At 40.9% G+C, this 25,116-nt stretch overlaps 1 protein-coding gene across 1 annotated transcript in view; it reads left to right on the forward strand.

Moving 5' to 3' along the window:
• Positions 1-21,020, forward strand: part of MAOA (monoamine oxidase A) — an 86,512-nt gene extending 65,492 nt beyond the window's left edge. The window contains exons 6-15 of the mRNA XM_032756758.2: positions 4,336-4,477; positions 7,426-7,575; positions 7,879-8,038; positions 8,867-8,963; positions 12,423-12,476; positions 16,897-16,954; positions 18,169-18,266; positions 19,998-20,109; positions 20,314-20,376; positions 20,575-21,020. Of these exons, the coding sequence (XP_032612649.1) occupies positions 4,336-4,477; positions 7,426-7,575; positions 7,879-8,038; positions 8,867-8,963; positions 12,423-12,476; positions 16,897-16,954; positions 18,169-18,266; positions 19,998-20,109; positions 20,314-20,376; positions 20,575-20,721 (1,081 nt within the window). The 3' untranslated portion in view covers positions 20,722-21,020. The remainder of the gene's footprint in view (positions 1-4,335; positions 4,478-7,425; positions 7,576-7,878; positions 8,039-8,866; positions 8,964-12,422; positions 12,477-16,896; positions 16,955-18,168; positions 18,267-19,997; positions 20,110-20,313; positions 20,377-20,574) is intronic.
• The last annotated feature ends 4,096 nt before the right edge of the window (positions 21,021-25,116 follow it).

The raw sequence follows: 25,116 nt of genomic DNA on the forward strand, positions 1-25,116 counted from the left end.
ATATGTTCTATGAATACCTAGTTTATAGAGAGTTTTTAGCATGAAGGGCTGTTGAATTTTGTCCAAGGCCTTTTCTGCATCTTTTGAGATAATCTTGTGGTTTTTGTCATTGGTTCTGTTTATGTGATGGATTACGTTTATTGATTTGTATATGTTGAACCAGCCTTGCATCCCAGGGAGGAAGCTGACTTGATCTTGGTGGATACACTTTTTGATGTGCTGCTAGATTTGGTTTGCTGGTATTTTATTGAGGATTTTCGCATCGATGTTCATCAGGGATATTGGCCTGAAATTTTCTTTTTTTGTTTTGTCTCTGCAGGTTTTGGTATCAGGATGATGCTGGCCTCATAAAATGAGTTAGGGAGGATTCCCTCTTTTTCTATTGATTGGAATAGTTTCAGAAGTAATGGTACCAGCTCCTCTTTGTACCTCTGGTAGAATTCAGCTGTGAATCCGTCTGGTCCTAGACTTTTTTTGGTTGGTAGGCTATTAATTGCTGCCTGAATTTCAGAACCTGTTATTGGTCTATTCAGAGATTTGACTTCTTCCTGGTTCAGTCTTGGGAGGGTGTATGTGTCCAGGAATTTATCCATTTCTTCTAGATTTTCTAGTTTATTTGCATAGAGGTGTTTATAGTATTCTCTGTTGGTAGTTTGTATTTCTGTGGGATTGGTGGTGATATCCCCTTTTTCTTTTTTTATTGCGTATATTTGATTCTTCTCTCTTTATTAGTCTTGCTAGCGGTCTATCTATTTTGTTGATCTTTTCAAAAAACCAGCTCCTGGATTATTGATGTTTTTGAAGGGTTTTTTGTGTCTCTGTCTCCTTCAGTTCTGCTCTGATCTTAGTTATTTCTTGTCTTCTGCTAGCTTTTGAATTTGTTTGCTCTTGCTTCTCTAGTTCTTTTAATTGTGATATTAGGTTGTTGATTTTAGATCTTCCCTGCTTTCTCTTTTGGGCATTTAGTGCTATAAATTTTCTTCTACACACTGCTTTAAATGTGTCCCAGAGATTCTGGTACGTTGTGTCTTTGTTCTCATTCGTTTCAAAGAACATCTTTATTTCTGTCTTCATTTTGTTAATTACTCAGTAGTCATTCAGGAGCAGGTTGTTCAGTTTCCATGTAGTTATGCGGTTTTGAGTGAGTTTCTTCATCCTGAGTTCTAATTTGATTGCACTGTGGTCTGACAGACAGTTTGTTGTGATTTCTGTATTTTTACATTTGCTTAGGAGTGTTTTACTTCCAATTATGTGGTCATTTTAGAATAAGTGTGATGTGGTGCTGAGAAGAATGTATATTCTCTTGATTTGGGGTGGAGAGTTCTGTAGATGTCTGTTAGGTCCACTTGGTCCAGAGCTGAATTCAAGTCCTGAATATCCTTATTAATTTTTGTCTTGTTGATCTAATATTGACAGTGGGGTATTAAAGTCTCCACTGTTATTGTGTGGGAGTCTAAGTCTCTTTGTAGGTGTCTAAGAACTTGCTTTATGAACCTGGGTGCTCCTGTATTGGGTGCATATGTATTTAGGATAGTTAGCTCTTCTCGTTGCATTGATCCCTTTACAATTATGTAATGCCCTTCTTTGTCTCTTTTGACTTTTGTTCGTTTAAAGTCTGTTTTATCAGAGACTAAGATTGCAACCCCTGCTTTTTTTTTTTTTTTTTTTGCTTTCCATCTGGTTGGTAAATATTCCTCCATCTCTTTATTTTGAGCCTATGTGTGTCTTTGCATGTGAGATGGGTCTCCTGAATACAGCACACCGATGGGTCTTGACTCTTAACCAGTTTGCCAGTCTGTGTCTTTTAATTGGGGCATTTAGCCCATTTACATTTAAGGTTGATATTGTTATGTGTGAATTTGATCCTATCAGTTTGATGCTAGCTGGTTATTTTTCCCGCTAGTTGATGCAGTTTCTTCATAGCGTCAATGATCTTTACAATTTGGCATGTTTTTGCAGTGGCTGGTACTGGTTGTTCCTTTCCATGTTTAGTGCTTCCTTCAGGAGCTCTTGCAAGGCAGTCCTGGTAGTAACAAAATCTCTCAGCATTTGCTTGTCTGTAAAGGATTTTATTTCTCCTTCATTTATGAAACTTAGTTTGGCTGGATATGAAATTCTGGGTTGAAAATTCTTTTCTTTAAGAATGTTGAATATTGGCCCCCACTCTCTTTTGGCTTGTAGGGTTTCTGTTGAGAGATCCACTGTTAGTCTGATGGGCTTTCCTTTGTGGGTAACTTGACCTTTCTGTCTGGCTGCCCTTAACATTTTTTTCCTTCATTTCAACCTTGGTGAATCTGACAATTATGTGTCTTGGGGTTGCTCTTTTCGAGGAATATCTTTATGGTGTTGTCTGTATTTCCTGAATTTGAATGTTGGCCTGCCTTGCTGGATTAGGGAAGTTCTCCTGGATAATATCCTGAAGAGTGTTTTCCAAGTTGGTTCCATTCTCCCTGTCAATTTCAGGTATACCAATCAAACATAGATTTGGTCTTTTCACATAGTCCCGTATTTCTTGGAGCCTTTGTTCATTTCTTTTCACTCTTTTTTCTCTAATCTTGTCTTCTCACTTTATTTCATTAAGTTGATCTTCAATCACTGATATCCTTTCTTCCACTTGATCGATTTGGCTGTTGAAACTTGTGTCTGCTTCACGAAGTTCTTGTGGTGCGTTTTTCAGCTCCATCAGGTCATTTATGTTCTTCTCTACACTGGTTATTCTAGTTAGCAATTCATCTAACCTTTTTTCAAGGTTCTTAGCTTCCTTTCATTGGGTTAGAACCTACTCCTTTAGCTCGGAGGAGTTTGTTATTACTCACCTTCTGAAGCCTACTTCTGTCAATTTGTCAAACTCATTCTCTATCCAGTTTTGTTCCCATGCTGGCGAGGAGTTGTGATCCTTTGGAAGAGAAGAGACATTCTGGTTTTTGGAATTTTTCAGCCTTTCTGCACTGGTTTCTCCCCACCTTTGTGGTTTTATCTACCTTTGGTCTTTGATGTTGGTGACCTACGGATAGGGTTTCTGTGTGGACGTCCTTTCTGTTGATGTTGATGCTATTCCTTTCTGCTTGTTAGTTTTCCTTCTAACAGGCCCCTCAGCTGCAAGTCTGTTGGAGTTTGCTGGAGGTCCACTCCAGATGCTGTTTGCTGGGGTATCACCAGCAGAGGCTGCAGAACAGCAACTATTGCTGCCTGATCCCTCCTCTGGAAGCTTCGTCCCAGGGGGGCACCCACCAGATGCCAGCCAGAGCTCTCCTGTATGAGGTGTCTGTTGGCCCCTACTGGGAGGTGTCTCTCAGTCAGGCTACACAGGGGTCAGGGACCCCCTTGAGGCGGCAGTCCATCTGTTATCAGAGCTCAAACGCTGTGCTGGGAGAACCACTTCTCTCTTCAGAGCTGCCAGGCAGGGACATTTAAGTCTGCTGAAGCTGCACCCACAGCTGCCCCTTCCCCCAGGTGCTCTGGCCCAAGGAGATGGGGGTTTTATCTATAAGTCCCTGACTGGGGCTGCTGCCTTTTGTTCAGAGATGCCCTGCCCACAGAGGTGGAATCTAGAGAGGCAGTAGGCCTTGCTGAGCTGTGGTGGGGTCCACCCAGTTCGAACTTCCTGGTGGCTTTGTTTACACTGTGAGCACAAAACTGCCTACTCAAGCCTCAGCAATGGCGGACACCCCTCCCCACACCAAGCTTGAGCATCCCAGGTCAATCTCAGGCTGCTGCGCTAGCAGCGAGGATTTCAAGCCAATGGATATTAGCTTGCTGGGCTCCGTGGGCGTGGGACCCACTGAGCCAGGCACCAGAGGGAATCTCCTGATCTGCCGGTTGTGAAGACTGTGGGAAAAGCGCAGTATCTGCGCAAGAGTGTACCGTTCTTCCTGGGACAGTCTCTCACAGCTTCCCTTGGCTAGGAATGGGAAATCCCCTGACCCCTTGCACTTCCTGGGTGAGGTGACGCACCGCCCTGCTTCAGCTTGCACTCCATGGGCTGCACCCACTGTCCAACCATTCCCAATGAGATGAACCAGGTACCTCAGTTGGAAACACAGAAATCACCCACCATCTGTGTGGATCTCACTGGGAGCTGCAGACCGGAGCTGTTTCTATTTGGCCATCTTGCTGGACCCTTGACTCCTTTTCAACTCATAATTTCTTAAGCAGAAAATGTTAGTTTCTCCAAGAGTTAAAGAATGCATTCCTTCAGAAATTGAATCCTTGAGAGTTTTTTTTCAATTGCAGTAGAAAAACTTTCTGAACACACTAAATAGTGTTGTAAAAACATGACATTCTCTGACTCCTGTACATATTGACACCTGACTTCCACTTTTGTTCTATGAACAGGACTGCTAGGCAGTTTGCTTATCTTTTTGTGAATATCAATGTGACCTCTGAGCCTCATGAAGTGTCTGCCCTATGGTTCTTGTGGTATGTGAAGCAGTGCGGGGGCACCACTCGGATATTCTCTGTCACCAATGGCGGCCAGGTATGGTGTGTATGTGTCTGTTTGGAAACAGGAGCTTCATCTGTGATTTTGCTTTCTCCCAGGGCAGTGTCTTTAATAATTGCTTCAGTATTTTGAAACATGAATAATTAGCAGCATGAAATGATTTCAAAAAATTTTCTGAAAAAAAATTTCTCATTTCCTTTTGTGACTCCTGAAGTGGAGTTTACAGATAAAGAGTGTTTCATTTTGAATTAATTAGGTTTTGAGAATTAAGTTCCTTCCTTTTGGTGGCAGGTAAAATTAGGCTGTTTATGTAGGAGAAGCTAAATTCCTAAAATAATTTCCAAAAAATTCTAGAAATTGTACAATTATTGTACTTAAAATCATCTCTGTTCCAGACACAAGATTTCTGTGCCATCTGTTTATCAGAGTGATTCTTTTATGTTAACTGTTACAGAAGGGAAGTGACTGTTCTTCCTTCTAATTCACACAAGTGATTATGGCCACTCTTGCAATAGTAAATTCTGCCTTTTGGATTCTTAGTTTTTGCTACCCACTTGAATTTGCCCAGTTTCCATATCATTTCCTTTATTAATAAGTGAATTCATTTGATTCATTGGCTGGACACATGGCGAAGCCAGAATCCTAATTCCCCAGACTCTGAGATTCTCTGCTTCAACTCAACCCTTTCTGTTATCCAAAGAGAATGGGTATCTCTGTTCTATAAATGTTGTGCTTGGATGGTATGAGGCTTAATTAGTAGCAGTTTACTTCTAACTTAGGTTCTCTGAGTTCCCGAATTCTGAGTGCACAGTACAAGGTATAGAGTCTTTCTCTGCCAAGTGAATTATTCTTCTCCTGAGGAGATCACCAGAAATCCCCAAGTTCTTGTGACACCAAGACTCATTGCCCATTTGACCCTTAGCTTTGACAAATGCAGGACAGTTGCATTTTTTAAGTGTCTTTACCTACAGGCAGAGATAACAGATTACTCCTTTTAGCCAGTATTTTACTTTCTGAGGTATTTTGCTTCACATTTGATATTTGTGTCCTTCATTCAGAGGAGCCAGGATACTTCTAGCCAAATTCTACATGACCTTTTGGAAAATATGGTTCTGATGATTAATCTCAAACCATGATCACAATATATTTATAAAGAACTTAGGCTTACCCTGTAATTTAATTCAACAAATACTAGACCTGGAGGGGTGGACAGTGAACAAGACAGAAACAGTTCGTGGTCTTTCCACCACACTAAAACTCAAAGTAGCTCTTAGAAGACAGACCAGATTATAAGTTAAATGGTCTGGGTTTCTTGAGGAAAGACGAATCATGAATTTAGATCTGAACCACTCTGGGAATATTTTTTTCCTTTTTTTAATTTAATTTTTGAGACAGAGTCTCACTTTGTTGCCTAGGCTGGTCTCCAACTCCTGGGCTCAAGCAGTCCTTCCGCCTCAGCCTCTCAAAGTGCTAGGATCACAGGCATGAGCCACTATGCCTAGCCAGGAATATTTTTTATAAAGAACTTTGGTGTTGTCATTAAAACAGTAGCCAGTTACAAAAGTGCAAAAATCACTGCATGGCTGCTTATGCAGTTTTCTGGAGGAGCATGATTGAGGAATCTGTTAAGTGGTGGGCTGTTCACTTCTAACCATTTAAAGAATCTTCTGGCCGGGCACGGTGGCTCACACCTGTAATCCCAGCACTTTTGGAGGCCGAGGTGGGTGGATCACCTGAGGTCAGGAGTTTGAGACCAGCCTGGCTAACACGATGAAACCCCATTTCTGCTAAAAATACAAAAAATTAGCCAGGCGTCATGGCACGCACCTGTAATCCCAGCTACTCGGGAGGCCGAGGCAAGAGAATCACTTGAACCTAGGAGGTGGAGGTTACAGTGAGCCAAGATTGTGCCATTGCACCCCAGTTTGGGCAATAAGAGTGAAACTCCGTCTTAAAAAAAAAAAAGAATCTTCTATAATAGGCTAAAAATATCCTTCTGGTTCTTACCAAAAGCATTGTGTTACGGACTTATCTTCTTAGATTAAGCTGGAAACATTTCCATGGTGATCGTAGCAGAAGGCAGGGGGTAGAGCACTTCTGGTCTTATAAGAGCCACTCAAGAGAACTATTTAACAATATCTAAAGGAGCAAGCAAATGCTTAGCCTTCACCCTCTGCCTCCGCCTTGAAGCTTCCAGATAGTTTTGCAAAAAGTTACTCAAGATCTGATATTCCGAATCTTTTTTTTTTTTGAGATGGAGTCTAGCTCTTTCACCCACACTGGAGTGCAGTGATGCAATCTTGGCTCACTGCAACCTCCGCCCCCTGGGTTCTAGTGGTTCTCCTCCCTCAGCCTCCCGAATAGCTAGGATTACAGGCACGTGCCACCACGCCTGGCTAATTTTTGTAATTTTAGTACAGCCACCGCACCCGGCCCTTCTTCCCATTCTTAGAACATCATTAGGTGGTGACTAGTAGGACTAGTAGGACATGACTATCCCTAAAAGCACCCTGTAACTTTGTCTATAATATGGATCTATCTGCATCCTTACCTGCCTGGACAACCTCAGCCCAGAACTACAGGAATCAAAGGAAATTAGAAACCTCATCCTCTGGAATAAGCACTGTGCCTGCCGTTTCTCAGGGTTCCCTCCACACCCTGCACTCTTTGGCATTTGAAGCCCACAGACTTACTGATATTCCCACTTGGTCAGGGCAGCATTGGCATAGTGGAACATTTCTTCAGGTTCTGTGATTTTTATAAACTTGTAATGGCTTTTCTTTGCCAGAAGCTGTGCAGGGAATGATCATTGAATTGTCTTGGTCAACTCTGCCTCTGTCCTAATGAATTCTTCTGACAGTTAAGTGTGCAGACATTGGAGGTGTGGCCTGTGACTTTCTGGAGGTTTTCTAATCAGTAGCCAATAGGATTTTCCTTCCTTGGGCTTTCATAATGTTTCCTTTCTTACCTACCTCCTCCTGTAGGAACGGAAGTTTGTAGGTGGATCTGGTCAAGTGAGCGAACGGATAATGGACCTCCTCGGAGACCAAGTGAAGCTGAACCATCCTGTCACTCATGTTGACCAGTCAAGTGACAACATCATCATAGAGACATTGAACCATGAACATTATGAGGTAACTCAGTTTAGTCAAAAGGAGCATATAGTGAATAGGCCTTGTGTCTTTTGCAGCTTCTAACCAGATATAATTCAAGCAGTAGCATAATTAATGCTGACATGTTTCCACCTCAGTCTTCCAAATTACCAGCCTTGGTTGGCCTACCTTGATCTGTTTTGTTGCCTCACAGTTGCCTCATTTTCTCATTTTGTATGTTTTTACTGCTCGATGTTGTTTAGAAGTGATAAAGATGATTTTTCATGCCTGCCACAAAGACTGCAGCTCACATTTGAGGTAATATTTTGCTTGTGTGTGTTTTAGTGCAAATACGTAATTAATGCGATCCCTCCGAACTTGACTGCCAAGATTCACTTCAGACCAGAGCTTCCAGCAGACAGAAACCAGTTAATTCAGCGTCTTCCAATGGGAGCTATCATTAAGTGCATGATGTATTACAAGGAGGCCTTCTGGAAGAAGAAGGGTAGGCTGCTATTATTCATGTTTAAACTGTATTATATGAAGAAATCACGCTCTTTTAGGATTATTGAACAGAAGGTATTGAACAGAAACAAAGTATTTTCAAATTGGTAGGAAAAGGATTAGAAATCTTGGTCTGTCAATTTCCTCATATCCTTGGCCACACATAATGACCCCAAGAGCACTTGTTGGCAATGGGAGGGAAGAAGGAGATCACATCAGTCATAAGGCCACCATTGCCCTGGCTCCTGGCATCTGTCCTGCTTCTTACTTTTAATGAGCAGAGTGAGGTCAACAGGCACCATGGAAAGAGCACTGCATTGAAGTTACACATTCCAGGACTTCGCTTGCTTGCTAGCATCAGTCTGTACGTGTAAAGTGGTGACAGTAATACCTACCACTAAGGTGTTGTGAAAATTAAATGAGGTGGGATCTTGGACTTAGAAAGCTTCCTAGATATCGTGGCTACTGTTGATAAGCATTCTGGTTATACTCATCGGATTCCGTCCTCCCACCTCTTCCCTGGATTGGGTCGTTCCCTCCAATGCAGCCCTTCTCTTTCCTCATGTATGCTAGGAGCCAGGGTCATCTTACCATTTTTGTCATGCATTGGCTGGTGATGGAGATGGGTCATTTTCTGTCTGTGGGTGAATAGACATCCTTATATATTCAGTGTGTGTATTTAACAAGACATAGCATGTAGGGTTGGGGCCAAGACCAAGAGTTTAAGATTTGCCTTCCTCTTAAAAAATAGTTTATATATATTTATGTGTGTATGGGTGTCTCTGATGAGCTTGGTCTCGATCTCCCATTGATTTTTCTCCTGGTTAAGATTACTGTGGCTGCATGATCATTGAAGATGAAGATGCTCCGATTTCAATAACCTTAGATGACACCAAGCCAGATGGATCACTGCCTGCCATCATGGGGTAAGTTAGAGCTGGCTGTTCTGCATTTTCCAAATTGTGTTGATGTATTGGTGTGGATGCTGTCAAAGTATATTACTTTGGAATTAAGCTCAAGCAATGATGAATAATGCTATCAAAATATATAATGTTTCCATGTGTTAAAATATTGCAGTAATGTTTTGTGTGTAGCACAAGAATACTGGGAAACTTTACTAAAATTGACACCATTTTGAACTTGTACCCATGTAAGTCTTTCTCTCATACAAAGCTTACGTGATGGAGTGAAAAAAAGCAGCTAGACAGGCAGTATGGTAGCCACCCATGCCTACAGGCAGAATGTCCACAGCCATTCTGAAATGAGAACTAACCGCTTTATTCTATAAAAACATTCTAAATGTGGGGTTTCTCGGTTTTATCCTTTTCTCCATTCCAGATATCTGTTACATAGCAAATGTTAGTTGTTACCCTGAGATATAAGATAGCTGACCAATTAGGAGGCCCAGTTCAGAGTTGAGCCAGGCCTTGATTGGATGGCGTGGCAGTTTTTCTGGTGGGTCACTCTAGTTATCCTTCACCAGTGGTGCTTCACTTAACCTCTGAAGTGTGTGGATGATCCAGGGCCTGGTTCTGCGTAGGGAAAATGAGAGCTTTTCCCCTCTCTTCTCATTCCGGCACGTAGCTGTTCTACTCGATGGGGGCTGGGGGGTCCAGAGAAGGAAGTGGGGTCCCCACAAAGGAATTGCTAAGGAGTTCCACAGCCTCCCTCTTGCCTGCCTTTTGGCCTTCTCAAAAACTATACAAATAAAAGGCGATTTATTCTACCACACTATAACAAAAGAACATAGCTTCAGTAGCTATCAAGTGACTTTTAGAGACCAGTGGTCTCCCCTTTACCCCTGGGAAATGCATAGCTCTTGCTCAAAGGGAAAGGTGAACTCATGCACATCATGTCATTGAAGGAATATTACAAAGGAAAAGGAGCAGACCCACATCCCAGGGAACTTAGAAAGCAGGTCGCGCTGCTGGCTACTAACGAGACATTTTATAACCACTTCTCTCATTGTAACATATAAGAACACCAGCCTCCCTGAGAAAGGCAGGTACTTACAACATAATGACAGTTGTAATAACACATCCTCTTCATCTCTAACCCCATTGGGCAGAAAAGGATATAGGTTGTTTGGGTAGTTTGACATCATCTTCTATATGCCAGAGAAAAGCAGGAGGTTCAGGTACAGGTTTCAGGAGAATGTCAGTTAAGACCAATCCAACTATAAATGGAAGAGCATTGATGTTTCTCTTGCCCTGGGAGTTAGAGAGTTAGATATAGTGATGTCTTCTGCTGTTTTGGGTTTTCTTTTTTTTTTTTTTTTTTGAAAGTGGAACTCAATATTTTAATGATTTTACTTAAGATAAATAGTATAAAAGGAAAATGTTAAACGGTTGTGTTCTGTGGACAGTGGGGCTAAAACAAATATAAAATAATAATTGGTTATAGAGGACCAAGTATAGAAGATAAGAGTTTCCTTGGAAACTGGGGAATAGCAAAATAATCTGTTTCTTAACTTGGCGATGTGGTGTTAAAAATTAAAGCTACCATTTATTGAGCGCTGGTTGTGGGTGCAAGTTTTTATGTGTACAATGCTTTTGGGCTTTCTTCAGCTTTATTATTAACTAGGTTATTCAGGGCTCAAATAACCTTCCAGGTGTTAATGGAGTTATTTAGGCAATTCTTAGAAAGTGATATTCTAATCTCTTTCATCTTAACACTTGCCTCCACCCTGCTCTTTGCTGATGGCCACAGCCACCAAAACCTTGAAGATAGGGGTGGTAATTGCCCAGCACTGTGTTTGTAATAAACTTTTGGAAACTAGAAAGGACCTTGTACTTTAGAACTCTGAAATGTTTCCAACACAAAGCCAGCATGTTTAATTTCCTCAATAAAACACCAAAGTAAGTTAAATCTTATTTATCCATAGTTGGGATTAGATCAAAGAGATTATTTCATTCATGACTTGAGATTTGACATAAATAACCAACACTAACTGCCTTTTGGGAAGGGAACTGTAAAAAGTATATAAGACGAGTTGACTAAAGATGTTTTCAGATAAATCATTTAATCTTTTATCAGATATTGATGATTAAAAAATACTATATACATCTAAACTTACTGATTCTTGCATAAACCCAGAATCTAACTAAAATAATTAATAACAAGCTATATCTAACTAAAATAATTAATAACAAGCTGTAACTTAAGGTATTAAATCATGCAAAATTATGACTATATCCCATAAAGTTCAATAGTTCAGATTTCCTAAATAGTCCACAGCTTTCTCTGAAATACTATTCTCTGCATTAACATATATCTTTGCTTCTCAGAGTGATCTCAAATAACAGCCCTAAAGGAACTGCCAATCCAATTTGAGGAACACTTTAATTTGTGGGTAGGGAGAGGAGGAAATATCTGTTTTTTGCACTGATCTACCTGTCCTTTTTGTCTTGAATAAAAGAAATACAAATTTAAAAAATTTTAATGGAAAAATAATTTCATTGTCCTTTAGCTCATTTGGATTTTTGAAAGCTTTCTAATAATAGTATAACTAAGGACTTCATGTCACAATTCAATTCTTTTAAATATACATGCAGTTAGTAATATCAGTATAATAAATAGAATATATTTGATTAAAGGGGAGCAGGCAGGTTATAACTGAGTTTTATTGAGTTAATTTATTTGGGGACTATATTAGGTCAGTTTCCAGGGAAGCTGACTCAGAGCTGGAGATCTGGATGCTGGAGCTTTACTGGGAAGTGCTCTGGGGATGACTACCTATGGCAAAAGAATTAAGCAGAACTTGAGCTCCAGTGTTGTCCCAACAAAGGCCTCTGCCATTCCCTTGGAAGTTCTGGAGCTGGGTGGCCCTTCAGAGTTGTCTTCAACTGCATCTAGATCAGGACAACTCTGGGGAGGGGTGGAACCTTGAGCAAGGCATTCTCTGCTGCCCCGTCCAATTACTGGGGAAGGTTTCAGCTGTGAGCTAAGAGTAATGAGTGCCTGGTCCCAAAGGGAGGCCTTGGGGGCCTACCGTGGCCTCCACTACAGACACATGTTTATATTTGTTTTTCCAGCTTTGATAAAGTATTTTGGCAGAAGGCAACAGTCATTACCAGAATAATCATTTAGCACAACATTCATTCATTCAACATTTGATTTCCTACTATGCCAAAAACCATGTTAAACTTTAGAATTAAAATATTGAATAGGAGGTCACCTGTCATGTATGGGTTCACAGCCTAGCAGGGGTTTTGGACACACAGGCAGACCAAAGACAATATGGCATTTGCCCTAGTAGAGGAGGAGGGTCTGAGAGAGTTCATTTAATGCTGAACAGCTACAGGTTAAGAATACTTCAAAAAGAAAGGGCAGCTCTTAAGATAAACAGCTGTAACCTGATCATTCAATGTAACCTCTCTCTCCAGCTTCATTCTTGCCCGGAAAGCTGATCGACTTGCTAAGCTACCTAAGGAAATAAGGTAAGAATTTGTAACTGAAAAATAGATGAAAAAGTTAGCTTTGTATTGTGTTTTTGCACTGACAGTAGTAGAATAACATGAGGAAAAACACAATACTTCACAAATATTCTCAAAATTCCAACAAACCAACCTTTTGTATTTTGCTACAGCCCTCTTGACCTAGCCCTTGCCCATGTGCATATATTAATTTTACATGTTCGTGTTTATTTTACAGTGGTTAAGAGGTAGAATTTACCTGTGAGATGGATGGAGAAAAATCATTGAAAATATTAGCTGTGCAAAATGCTGTAGAAACCGAATCCCAATCCTCTTTCAAGGCCATAATCTTTTTCTAAGATTCTCTGACATAGACTTTCTAAAAAGTATATTTTAACCTGTAGCAACTTGTATACATGAAAGTATTCACTACTGATTATCTGGGACACAGTTCTGATGTTCCCTTATCTGAAAGCTTCCTAGTATAAAATTTATTTTAGGACAGTGGCTTTTTTTTCTTTCTTTCTCCCTTTCTCTTCCTGTCATGGTATATTTGTTTTGTTTTGTTTTGGAATCCTTTGTTCAATTAAAGTCTTACCTGAAGAGGTAAGCCTTTTAACGTCAGAGTTATTTGGCTGTTGGAGGGATGCCTCGGGGTAGCCCTAAATCCTCTGCTAGCTTTTAAAGAGGTCCAATACATACACAAAAATATAGACTTTTCTCTGAATGTAATTAAAAAAATTAAACAGCTAACCCATTAGCAGCCCTTGCTTTGGGAGTTACTCTGATGACTTTAGAAGTGGGGGAAAGGCTGCAGAATGAGTTCCTACATGTGCACATGGATTTGTTTATTTGAACAACCATGAGATTCAACAATCTCATGGTTTGCAGGTAAGCTTTACATGGAAGAAACTCTCAGCTTCAATTAGCAAGTTCTTCTCTGTTCACTGTAAGTGGTAAATGGTTGAATCTCAACAGTCATGGGATTCAAACAACCATGAGATTGTGGAATCTCACGGTTGTTAAAAATAAACTCTACTCACTCAATAGAGGAGGGATTTGGGGTCCAGTGATAGGGAATGATTTGTTCAAGGCTCCATAGCTAGTGTCTTAGTGCATTTGTGATACTGCAACAAAATGCCTGAAACTGGGTAATTTATGAAGAATAGAAATTTATTTCTCACAGTTCTAGAGGCTGGGAAGTCCAAGATTATGATGCCAACAGATTCAATTCAGTATTTGCTGAGAATCTGTTCCATAGGTAGCACTTACTTATGGTGCCCTCACATGGCAGAAAAGGCAGAAGGAGGAAGGACAAAAAGTGATGAAGGTGGTGTCCTCACTTGGAGGAAGGCAGAAGGGCAGAAAGGGCCTAGCTAGTTCCCTCCAGCCCATTTATAAGGGCACTAATCTATTCATGAGGGCAGAATCTTCCTGATTTCATCATTTCCGCAGAGACCCCACCTCAAAATACCATCACCTTGGAGGTTAAGTTCCAACATTTAAATTTTGGAGGGACACATACATTCAAATCATCGCAGCTAGCTTGTGACAAAGTCTGGAGTAGCATATAGCGCATAATTTTTCATTACACCACACCAAGCTGACATTTTCTTTTGGATTTCCTGCTTTCCCTCCTTATTAATAGTAAAATAAATACCAGCCTGTAGGTAGACATTTCGTTATGATTCCACACAGTGGCTGAACTTCTCAAAAGTTCTTGTAAGGCAAAACCCTTACTGAATATGTCATTGACAAAAACGGTGGTTCCCAGATCTGACTGCATCAAAATATCCCAAAGGATGTTTCGAAAATATGTTTTTATAAGACCTATAGATTGTGATTGAGTAGGTTTGAGGTGGGGCCTGCATATTTGTATTTTTCAACAAGCTTTTCAGGTGATTATGATAAGCAACCAGATTTAGAAACCAGCGAATAAGTTCAACGAGATGATTTGCACAGTGGCCTGTTTTGGTCATCACTTAGGTTCTGTTATTTTTAGAGCCAAATTAATCAATCAGTGCATTGTTTTAACATCCTTGCCTTACATATCTTTTCCAAAAATGTTTAATTTTAAAGGGAAGAAGGGAAAGGGAAAGATAATTTCCTGTGTTTGTGTGAACACATCCTTGGCTCTTCTAATAATATGAAATACGGTAAATAATGACTTATAACTATTATAATTGTTTTTAACATTCATGAATGAAAACTAACTACAATGTAGATTGGTTGGATTTCGGGTTTCACTCTGCTTTAATAAAAATTTTATTACACATCCAGAAAGTAAGTTAAGCAGGCCTGGCACATTGGCTCACACCTATAATCCCAACACTTTGGGAGGCTGAGGCAGGCAGACTGCTTGAGTGCAGAAGTTGAAGACCAGTCTGGGCAACATAGAGAAACTGTCTCCACAAAAAATAAAAAAATTAGCTAGGCCTGGTGACATGTATCTGTAGTCCCAGCAACTTGGGAGGCTGAGGCGAGAGGATCACCTGAGTCCAGGGAGGTTGAGGCTGCAGTGAGCCATAATCATACCACTGCATTCCAGCTTGGGTGACAGAGTGAGACCCTATCTCAGAAATAATAATAATAGTAATAAGTTAAGTACTGTTGAGCTTTTTTAGAATAATCATTGCCGATACTTTCATTTTCTAATTAACTCAAAATGTCTGAATTATTGCTTGTAACACCCTTGTGAAGTAGGTGTTAGAATCAGTCATCTCTTCATAGACTAGGCAAAGAGGGTACCATAGTAGGCTGAGGATGGGTTTTGACTGAACAAATATTTATTGAGTACCTACTATGGGCAGATTACTCAGAAGAGTAGAGCCTTACCCTGCTATTAATTAGCTGAGCAAAATCAAACAAATCTCTGCAGCTCCCTGAGCCTCGGTTTCCTCATTTCTGAAATGAGGGGCTTCAATCAGGCTGAGAGAGACAGACGGACAGACAGTAGTCTTGAGACTTCTTCCCATTCTTCCTTTCCTTTATGACATTTTATGTATAATGTGAGCAGCTCTTTGAAGGAAGCCAAACTTCCTCTGACTATCCTGAAATTTAACTATCCACCTAAATATCCATCTAATGTTGCATGACATCATCTCAGGAGTGGCATTTGTCTCCCCTTAGAACCTTCCATGGAAAATGGCGACAATAAGCAAAGTTTATAATCTGCCTCCTCCTCCTGATTTTATACCTATGAGATGAACGTTCTGGAAGTTATATAAATGGTTTAAGTGTGAGGATTTAGATAAATTTATAAGGTTACACTTTGTCCCACGTTATTCAGATAAATTGGGGGCATGTCTTTAAAATATTTCTAATGTAATTGGCAACATAAAATTGTATATTTCTAAATCTCTATTTCTTTATTACCAGTAAGCTTGAGCTCCCCCCACCCTGCATAATTTTGTCTCTTCAGCTTTTAATACTTGTCTTACAGATTTGACTCAAACCTTTTGCCACATTTTTAAGCAAATATTTTTCCAGTTGCTTGTTATCCCTTAACAAATATTTTAGAGCATTTTCAAATGTTTAAACTATATTAAAACTATAAAAGGTAAATAGGAAAAGTGTATAACTGGATCAGTGTGAACCTATGCAAACAAATCCAGAAATAAAACCATTAATTTCAAAAACAGGTGATTTTAGTAAATTAGACCTTTTAAAAAAATTCACCATGAGTAGGTGTGAGTTTAAAACGTATTTCGTTTCAAAAAGAGTTTATATAAGTACAACCACTAACTTTTTCAGACATGAAAATACCATGTTCTGGGCTAGTCATTTAGATAATGAATTATGAGAATAACCAAAGGCTGTGTTTGAGGTAACATTAGCATATTGTGGCCATCCCTCAGATACACTTTGAAATACTGTGGTCCACAGACCATTCTATCAAGTGACAAATTCCTAGACTGAAATGACTGTAGATATTTTCTGTACAGCATATCTTATGTTACGCTTAAAAGATGAAATGAGCTTTATATGTTTGTAGGTAATTAAAACACAAGTATAGGATAGTTAAAAGACACCATCACTTATACTATAGACTTATAAAAGGGATCATTTTAGAATTCTACGTATTCCAGAAAAGTTATATAGAATCAGTTCCTAAGACTGGCTAAACTTAATTGAATCCATTTTTCCCATTTTTATCTCGAGCAGATATCATATTAGGTAGTGAAAGAGGCAAAAATGTAAAAAAGAAAAGAATAATTCCATTGAATCCTCAAATTAAATGACTATTGAGGCATTGAAAGTTAATTTGAGTGCAGGGATTCATGGAAATGTTCATTTGTGTGGTTACAGAAGGCCATGGATTTTAATTTTTCTGTAATAAATCTGGTTGATACCAGGAGCTCTAGAACTCACTGTATTTATTCTATACCCATCAGTTACTCCTTCCCGAACTTTTTTTTTTTTTTTTTTTGGCTCTGTTTTATAGGAAGAAGAAAATCTGTGAGCTCTATGCCAAAGTGCTGGGATCCCAAGAAGCTTTACATGTAAGAAACTCCCAGCTTTAATCCCTAGCAGGTTCTTCTCTGTTCACTATAAGTAGTAAAGCAAAGCAGATTCTGATTTTTTAACAGTCTTATGAAGAGAGTATAAAGCGATATGCTTAACTTGGAGGATAAACTTCAGCAGTCACAAAAGGTCATTAAAAGCTGGTATTAGGTGCATGGAATTTCTGACACAGCAACTCCTTTGGGCTGTTTAAATGTTCACTAGATAACTGGCAGCCAATTGTAATGAGAGCCTAGAGCTGCAGGGATTATGTCAAGAATGGGTGAGATGGGTTCCCAGAACAGAAGTCCTGCCCCCAGTCAGTGTCACTTACCTGCTGCACAATTAAATTCCAGATATGTTATCATTTGTTGGTGAAGGCAAAGTAGTATGTACTTGACAAGATAGACTGAATCTAGAGTCTCTTCCCAGGTCAAAGTCATACTAATTTATTTTTCCATATGTGAATTCAATTCACAACTCGTTTAGGAATATCAGTGCTTTCAATCCACCACTGAAAGCAATTAGGAGAATGAAATTACGTCTTTTTGAAAAAAAAAAATATAGAATGGCTGAGGGCTCTTTCAGGGGTTTGTCTCTAAACTGTTCAAATAATAAACTTTCTGAATGTGCCAGGGAAATTAGAGAAGGTTCTCTCATGTCCCCTAGGAAACATTTTTCATCTTAATTGCCCCTTTTTAGTGGAATTCCCATCATTCATGTTTCCAGCTTAGAAAAGGGGTTGGGAAAAAAGCCTTCCTTAGACATTTGTTTGTCTTCTGCCTCCTCCCTCCCACCCTTTCCTTAGCAATAATGCCTGATAGATGGGGAAGTAAAGTCTGTTATTAGGGACTCCAGAGATTTGAGCAGACCTTTCCACAAGCTGAATTGTTGATGGGGATTCCTATAGACTTAGCTCTAAAGACTTCAGAATCTGCATAGATGGATGGATACCCCTCTCTCCTAGATACTGGAATACTTCATGTCTTCCCTAATCAAGAAAATGGGAAGAGCAAAGTATACGTGTTTTGCCACATGGTACTTCACAAAAGGCCATTGCTTGGTACTATCATGTTTCCCCTTAAGTGAGTTAGAAAAACAGGATCTTCTTTATTTTCTTAATGTAAACTTTTTGTTAAAGCAACGATGTTGTTGACTTGCAGCATTTCAGCTTTGTTTTCTCTTTTGCATTTTCTTCCCCACTGAACTGCAGCCAGTGCATTATGAAGAGAAGAACTGGTGTGAGGAGCAGTACTCTGGGGGCTGCTACACGGCCTACTTCCCTCCTGGGATCATGACTCAATATGGAAGGTATTATGCAAGCACTATGCCAATTAATCCAAGACCTGTGCCAAATTTAAAAGGAAAAGCAGAGTTCAATGGGAATTCTAGAAATAGTTGTCAAAATCCCCATTTCTTATGTCCTAGATAATACTTGTATATTTCTGGATGTCCATAGAAAAACAAGGATGTCATTACATAGAACAATAGCTGTCAGCATACAGAACAATAGCAGAACAGTGGGGAGGATTTCAGATGTGAACAGTGCTTGTGAGAATGAAGCAAGCTACAGTGTTCTCCAAGGGGACTTCGTGAGCTCAACTTGACATTTAGTCTCACATGACTGCCTTAGGCTCCTTGGCACCAGTCAACACAGAAGGACATTGGACGTGTTTAGCCAACAGAGCAGCATCAGCAGACAGTCCTCTTCAGGGGAAGAGTCCTCACTGTATACAGTTGAGGTGTGAGGAAATGACATCCATGTGGGGTGGGTCCACCTTGACCTAGAAGCCCCTTGCTCCATGGGAGCCATTATCTCTCTGCTTCATAGGCATAGTGTCCAGTAACTTGCTCAGTTATAAGACTTGCTCAGTTACAAGAGACACCACACTCAGGGAAGCCCAAAGTGATAGCCTCCTACCAGGTATTTACAATTCATTTAGAGTCCTCCCAGCCTGGATGCAGTTTACTAATGTGGGGGTGGGAGGGGAGGCACTTTTAGCATAAGTGGTGTTGCCTCCATAGATGGCATTACACCTTCATCTGGTTTCCAGAGAAACAGAGCTAGAAAGTTAATACAAGGTCACATTTGTCCACCGAAAAGGAGGAAGTATTTATTAACCTTTTCGTTACAGGAGTTTTTGGTCTTTTTTTTTTTTCTTCTTAATTGAGTCAGATCACCTTTGTTAACAATAGCAGGATTGATGAACTGGATTAGTTCTGGTATCAAAGTAGAAGTCTAGAAGACAAGACTAAGATGAGGAATAGATGAAGCCCAGGGTTCTGGAATTGGAAAAAGGAGTGCCAATGGGTTGAGATGAAGGCCATCAGGGTGGGGGGCAGGACGTGCAGCTTGGGAGAGTTCATGAAACTAGCTGTGGACATGGCAGGAGTCAAAGCCAAGAAAGTTGGAGGGGACAGCTGTCCATTCAGTCCAGCCCTTCTTTGTAAGAGGAGACCCATTTCCTTGCTCTCAGCCAGTCCCTAGAGAAGTTCAGAGAAGCTAACTTTACAGAGGTTGTTTTCTTAAAGAGACACACCCATGTAATGTCTCAGGTCTCTCCTTTGCCAGAAATGACAGTTAATGTCCCTGTCTTCCCACCTGCCACTGCAGTTCCTCCTGACACACTGGGAGTGCCTGCAAAGCTGGATCTGTGGCTGTTTTCAAGAAGAGTGCACCCTCCCCCGAGAAAGACAGGACAGGGAGAAGAATGGACTGCCAACAGGAAACAGCGAAGAAATCTGATTTGGGGATTGAATACGTGTTCTTATATTCCAGCTCTGGCTGGCTGGGAAAAGATCAACATCTCCTTTAATGATTGATGATCTGATGGCCTGATTCTCCCTGGCTTGAAAGTTCAGATCCTCTATGCAGACCCAGAAAGCAAAAAGTGGCCTTTCACCTTGGGCTAAGTCATACGGGTGTTTTTTAAACAGTCTGAATTTCTGTGCCTTCTGCAGACTAAATGAGGGCAGTGATTGGCTTGTTTACCCTGCCCACCTTCCCAAGTAACTCTGTGTAACCTCTTCGTTCCCTTGAAGGGTGATCCGTCAACCCGTGGGCAGGATTTTCTTTGCGGGCACAGAGACTGCCACAAAGTGGAGCGGCTACATGGAAGGGGCAGTTGAGGCTGGAGAACGAGCAGCTAGGGAGGTAAGTAGGAAAGCCCAGGCTCTCTCCCTCCTGAGTCACGGCAACGTTTTGGGCATCTGGTCTTGCTAGTTCTTGACACTGATAGAATCTGTATGTCCATTTCTCTGCCCCCTCACTCATGGGGCTCATCTGTGGATAGCAGGGCCTTGAATCTGTAGAAACTATACAGCCTCTTTTCATAATACCATGGTCACTTTCTTTCAGGTCTTAAATGGTCTCGGGAAGGTGACCGAGAAGGACATCTGGGTACAAGAACCTGAATCAAAGGTAAGTTTGGTGGCTCTGGGCACTATCTCTCCTTAGACCAATCATGGAACATAAAACTCACATCTCCCTTCTTCTAGTCTCTGATTTAATTATAGATGCAACTATCCCAGGGGTCTCCATGCATGGATCTTGCAGATGTGTTTTGTTCCTCCTTGTCAGCATGAGTTTTTTGCTCATGATCTGTGTTCCTTCATCTAGGACGTTCCAGCGGTAGAAATCACCCACACCTTCTGGGAAAGGAACCTGCCCTCTGTTTCTGGCCTGCTGAAGATCATTGGATTTTCCACATCAGTAACTGCCCTGGGGTTTGTGCTGTACAAATACAAGCTCCTGCCACGGTCTTGAAGTTCTGTTCTTATGCTCGCTGCTCACTGGTTTTCAATACCACCAAGAGGAAAATATTGACAAGTTTAAAGGCTGTGTCATTGGGCCATGTTTAAGTGTACTGGATTTAACTACCTTTGGCTTAATTCCAATCATTGTTAAAGTAAAAACAATTCAAAGAATCACCTAATTAATTTCAGTAAGATCAAGCTCCATCTTATTTGTCTGTGTAGATCAACTCATGTTAATTGATAGAATAAAGCCTTGTGATCACTTTCTGAAATTCAAAAAGTTAAACGTGATGTGCTCATCAGAAACAATTTCTGTGTCCTGTTTTTATTCCCTTCAATGAGAAATACATGATGATTTCAGAAACAAAGCATTTGACTTTCTGTCTGTGGAGGTGGAGTAGGTGAAGGCCCAGCCTATGACTATCCTTTTTCTTCCCTTAGGCAATGGTGAAGTGCCATTACAGAGCCTAGAGGCTCACAGCCTCCTGGAGGAAGCAGCCTCCACTTTGGAACAGGAAATAGTAAAGGAAAGCAGTGTCGGGGGTAACAGCATGCAGACCCTCAGACCAGAATGGGGACATCTTTTGGGCTGCTGCCTCAGGAATCTCCTGACCACTTGTAGTTCCTCCAACTTTTCTAGACATCTAGTCTCAGTGCTAGCTTATTTGTATTTTTCCTCTTTCACTTCTTAGGGAGGAGAGTGTTTAACTGAGTTAGAATGTTAAAACTGACTTGCTGCGACTTATGTGCAGCTTTCCAGTTGAGCAGAGGAAAACAGTGGCAGGACTGTCCCCCAGGAGGGCTCGCCGCTTAGCTCTGTGTGAGACCAACTACGACTGGCATCTTCTCTTCCCCCTGGAAGGCAGCTAGACACCAATGGATCCTTGTCAGTTGTAGCATTCTATTTCAACTTCAGGAAAGCAGCAGTTTTCTTTTCTTTTTTCCTATGACCATAGAATTAGACATACCTCTCAACTTACATATGTCTTCAACATGGTTACCTCTGCATAAATATTAGCAAAGCATGCCAATTTCTCAAGTACTGAAATACACATGATAAATTTGACTGTTATTTGTTGAGACTATCAAACAGAAAAGAAATTAAGGCTCTAATTTCCTTAAAGCAAGCTCACTTGCTTTAGTTGTTAAGTTTTATAAAAGACATGAAATTGAGTCATTTTATATATGAAAACTAAGTTCTCTATCTTAGGAGTAATGTCGGCCCAGAAGGGTGCCCACCTCTTGTTTTCCCCTTTTAAAAACTGAGATTTTTAAAAGCCCTTTCCAAAGATTTCAACCGTAAAATACTTCTTTTTACAATGTATCAACATATTTTTATTTAAGGGGAATTAACAATTGCCAGGGGAAACCAGCCAACCCAAGTTTATTATATCATTAACTTTATCATAAATTCAAACCTAAGTTGCTGGACCCTGGTGTGAGGACATAAATCTTCCAAAGTTTTGCCTATCCTAAGAGCTGCATTTTTCTGCTGATCTTTACCTTGCATTTTAGCTAATTTAGGAGTTTTGAGAATGTATTGGATACACTCCAGTACATAAGGAGTTGCCGCACATTATATCAAACTGCTTTGAGAAATTTCATCCCTAGTCTATTGCAGTTATTTCTATTAGCTTATTGATTAACTCAGTCCTGACACACTTTTTGGGAAATGCTGATTTAAACTTCTTAACTGGCAACAGTTGGAACAGTAATCAGTTTGCTAACATATTTAAAGTCTTGAATGTTGAAGAACTCATGTGATTTACCCTTTTCAACTTTTTGGAAAACGATTTAATTTATTCTAATTAGATTAACCCTATTAATCTATGGATTGGGTATCAAAATGAATGCCAGTCCAGATGTGCCTAGACATGAAATTGGAGCTGAGGACTCTCACCATATGCAAGTTCATCCATCATGAAGATACCATAAGCCTTTTCTCTGAACCAGAGAAATGAAAGTCAGTTTAAGAGACTGATAGATCTTGGCCCTGTTAAGGCATCCACTTCACAGTTCTGAAGGCTGAGTCGACCCCACTCCATAGTTAGGCCAAGAATTAGATTTTAAAACTTCATCTGTCTGTCCCAGTTAACTGTTAAATAAGGCCTCATCCTCCACTGAAGAGTATGGATTGAAGGATTGTTTAGTCTGATTGTGAACTTGGTGCCTGATGTTCCATGTCTGAAGTTTGCCCCAGTGCTACACATTGGAGTATACCTATGTGTGTGCTTTGCCACTGAAGCAAGATTTTGCCTGTATGGTACTGTTTTGTTTGTTAATAAAGTGCACTGCCACCCCCGATACAGACTCAACTCCTGTATTTAGTTGATAGCTCTATGCAGAAAGTTCAATGGCTTCTTTTTTTTTTTTTGAGACGGAGTCTGGCTCTGTTGCCCAGGCTGGAGTGCAGTGGTGCAATCTCGGCTCACTGCAAGCTCCGCCTCCCGGGTTCACGCCATTCTCCTGCCTCAGCCTCCCCGAGTAGCTGGGACTACAGGCGCCCGCCACCACGCCCGGCTAATTTTTTGTATTTTTAGTAGAGACGGGGTTTCACCATGGTCTCGATCTCCTGACCTTGTGATCTGCCTGCCTCGGCCTCCCAAAGTGCTGAGATTACAAGCGTGAGCCACCGCGCCCGGCCCAATGGCTTCTTATAGCAGGAGGTCACAATGAGGCATTGTCCATGGAGGATAGGCTTAGGAAATCGTTTAATACCGACTGCAAATTCTCAAAGTTGAGTTTGACTCTCACGTGTTATTGAGGTTTTCTGGGAACTGATTAAACGCTGAAATACTGTAGCCTGCCTAAGTGGGCCACAGATGTGGATTCTGGTCCAAGTTTTCTCACCTAATTAGCTTATGATAACTTGAGCAAGTCACTTTGGTTCTCTCGGTCTCCACATCTGGAAAAGGTTGGGTTGCATTAGATGGCTTCTAAGCAATCTTTTCATGGCAGCATAATGTGATCTATGCATTTTGTTGCCAGCACTGTAACTATTTTTGCCTATTGGTATGCCAGGGGCAAAAAATTCAGTCTTTCTGTACCCTGGTTTACTCCTTGTCCTAGATTGGGTTCCCTGGAAACACACTCTAAGATACAGAGTCAGGGCAAAAAGTTTATTGAAGACAATCCTCAGGAAATACACCTAAGAGGGTGAGGAAGGCAGGATTGGGCAGGAGAGTCGACCTACAATGCAGTTGCAACTACAGGTTCTAATGAGGAGCTAGGAAGACCCTTCAGAAGTATCCCTCATTGAGACAAGGAGGTCTGGACTCTGTGACCCTTCATCAGCCTCCCCCTGAGAGAGGGTGTTATCTTGAATAAGGCAGGTTCAAGGACAATTTCTAGTGAGGAACCGTAGCTGGGAACTTCGACCAGCCTGTATTCCCTGCAGATCCAGGGTGGAGCACTGCGTTATCTACTTTATTCCCATAGAAAATAGAGAGTTGCCTTGTCATGTAAAAGACATTGTAGACTTGAGCTTCAGCTTTATGGATAGAATGGAGCTCTCTCTGTGAACCTATCCCTGTTAGGTAAGGGAACTTCTTTTAGAGGGTTGTATTTCTGCACTATTCTTTACATGGAAGAAAAAAAAAATCAGAATTGGAAGGAACCCTGGAAATGATTCAATCTCTGTCTCAATGAAGGAGCCCCATCTACAGAAAACTAACAGAAAGATCAAAGGGAAAAATCAGCATTTCCAAAGAGGAGTCCTAAATTCAATGTCTTCAGGAGGTGGGCAGCTAAAAACGAACAGCAGCAGACATAAGACATTTGGGAATACTGAGGACTGGCTGACCTAGGAAGTATGTGCCCTTCTAAAGAGCATTTATATTCAAATTCCTTGAAAAGATTGCTGACCAATTAAAACACATTTGGGGTGGGTGCAGTGGCTCACACCTGTAATCCCAGCACTTTGGGAGGCCAAGGCAGGTGGATCACTTGAGGTAAGGAGTTCAAGACCAGCCTGACCAACATGGTGAAATCCCGTCTCTACTAAAAATACAAAAATTAGCCCAGCGTGGTGGTGCACGCCTGTAATCCCAGCTACTTGGGAGGCTGAGACAGGAGAATCACTTGAACCTGGGAGGCAGAGGTTGCAGTGAGCCGAGATCACGCCATTGCACTCCAGCCTGGATGACAAGAGCAAAATTCTGTCTCAAAAAATAAAATAAAAGTCTGGGTGTGGTGGCTCACGCCTGTAATCCCAGCACTTTGGGAGGCCGAGGCGGGCAGATCACGAGGTCAAGAGATCGAGACCATCCTGGCCAACATGGTGAAACCCCGTCTCTACTAAAAATACAAAAATGAGCTGGGCGTGGTGGCGAGTGCCTGTAGTCCCAGCTATTCAGGAAGCTGAGGCAGGAGAATTGCTTGAACTAGGGAGGCGGAGGTTGCAGTG

Source organism: Hylobates moloch, unplaced genomic scaffold (assembly GCF_009828535.3).
Source record: "Hylobates moloch isolate HMO894 unplaced genomic scaffold, HMol_V3 SCAFFOLD_7, whole genome shotgun sequence".
In the NCBI taxonomy this organism is placed as follows: Eukaryota; Metazoa; Chordata; class Mammalia; order Primates; family Hylobatidae; genus Hylobates; species Hylobates moloch.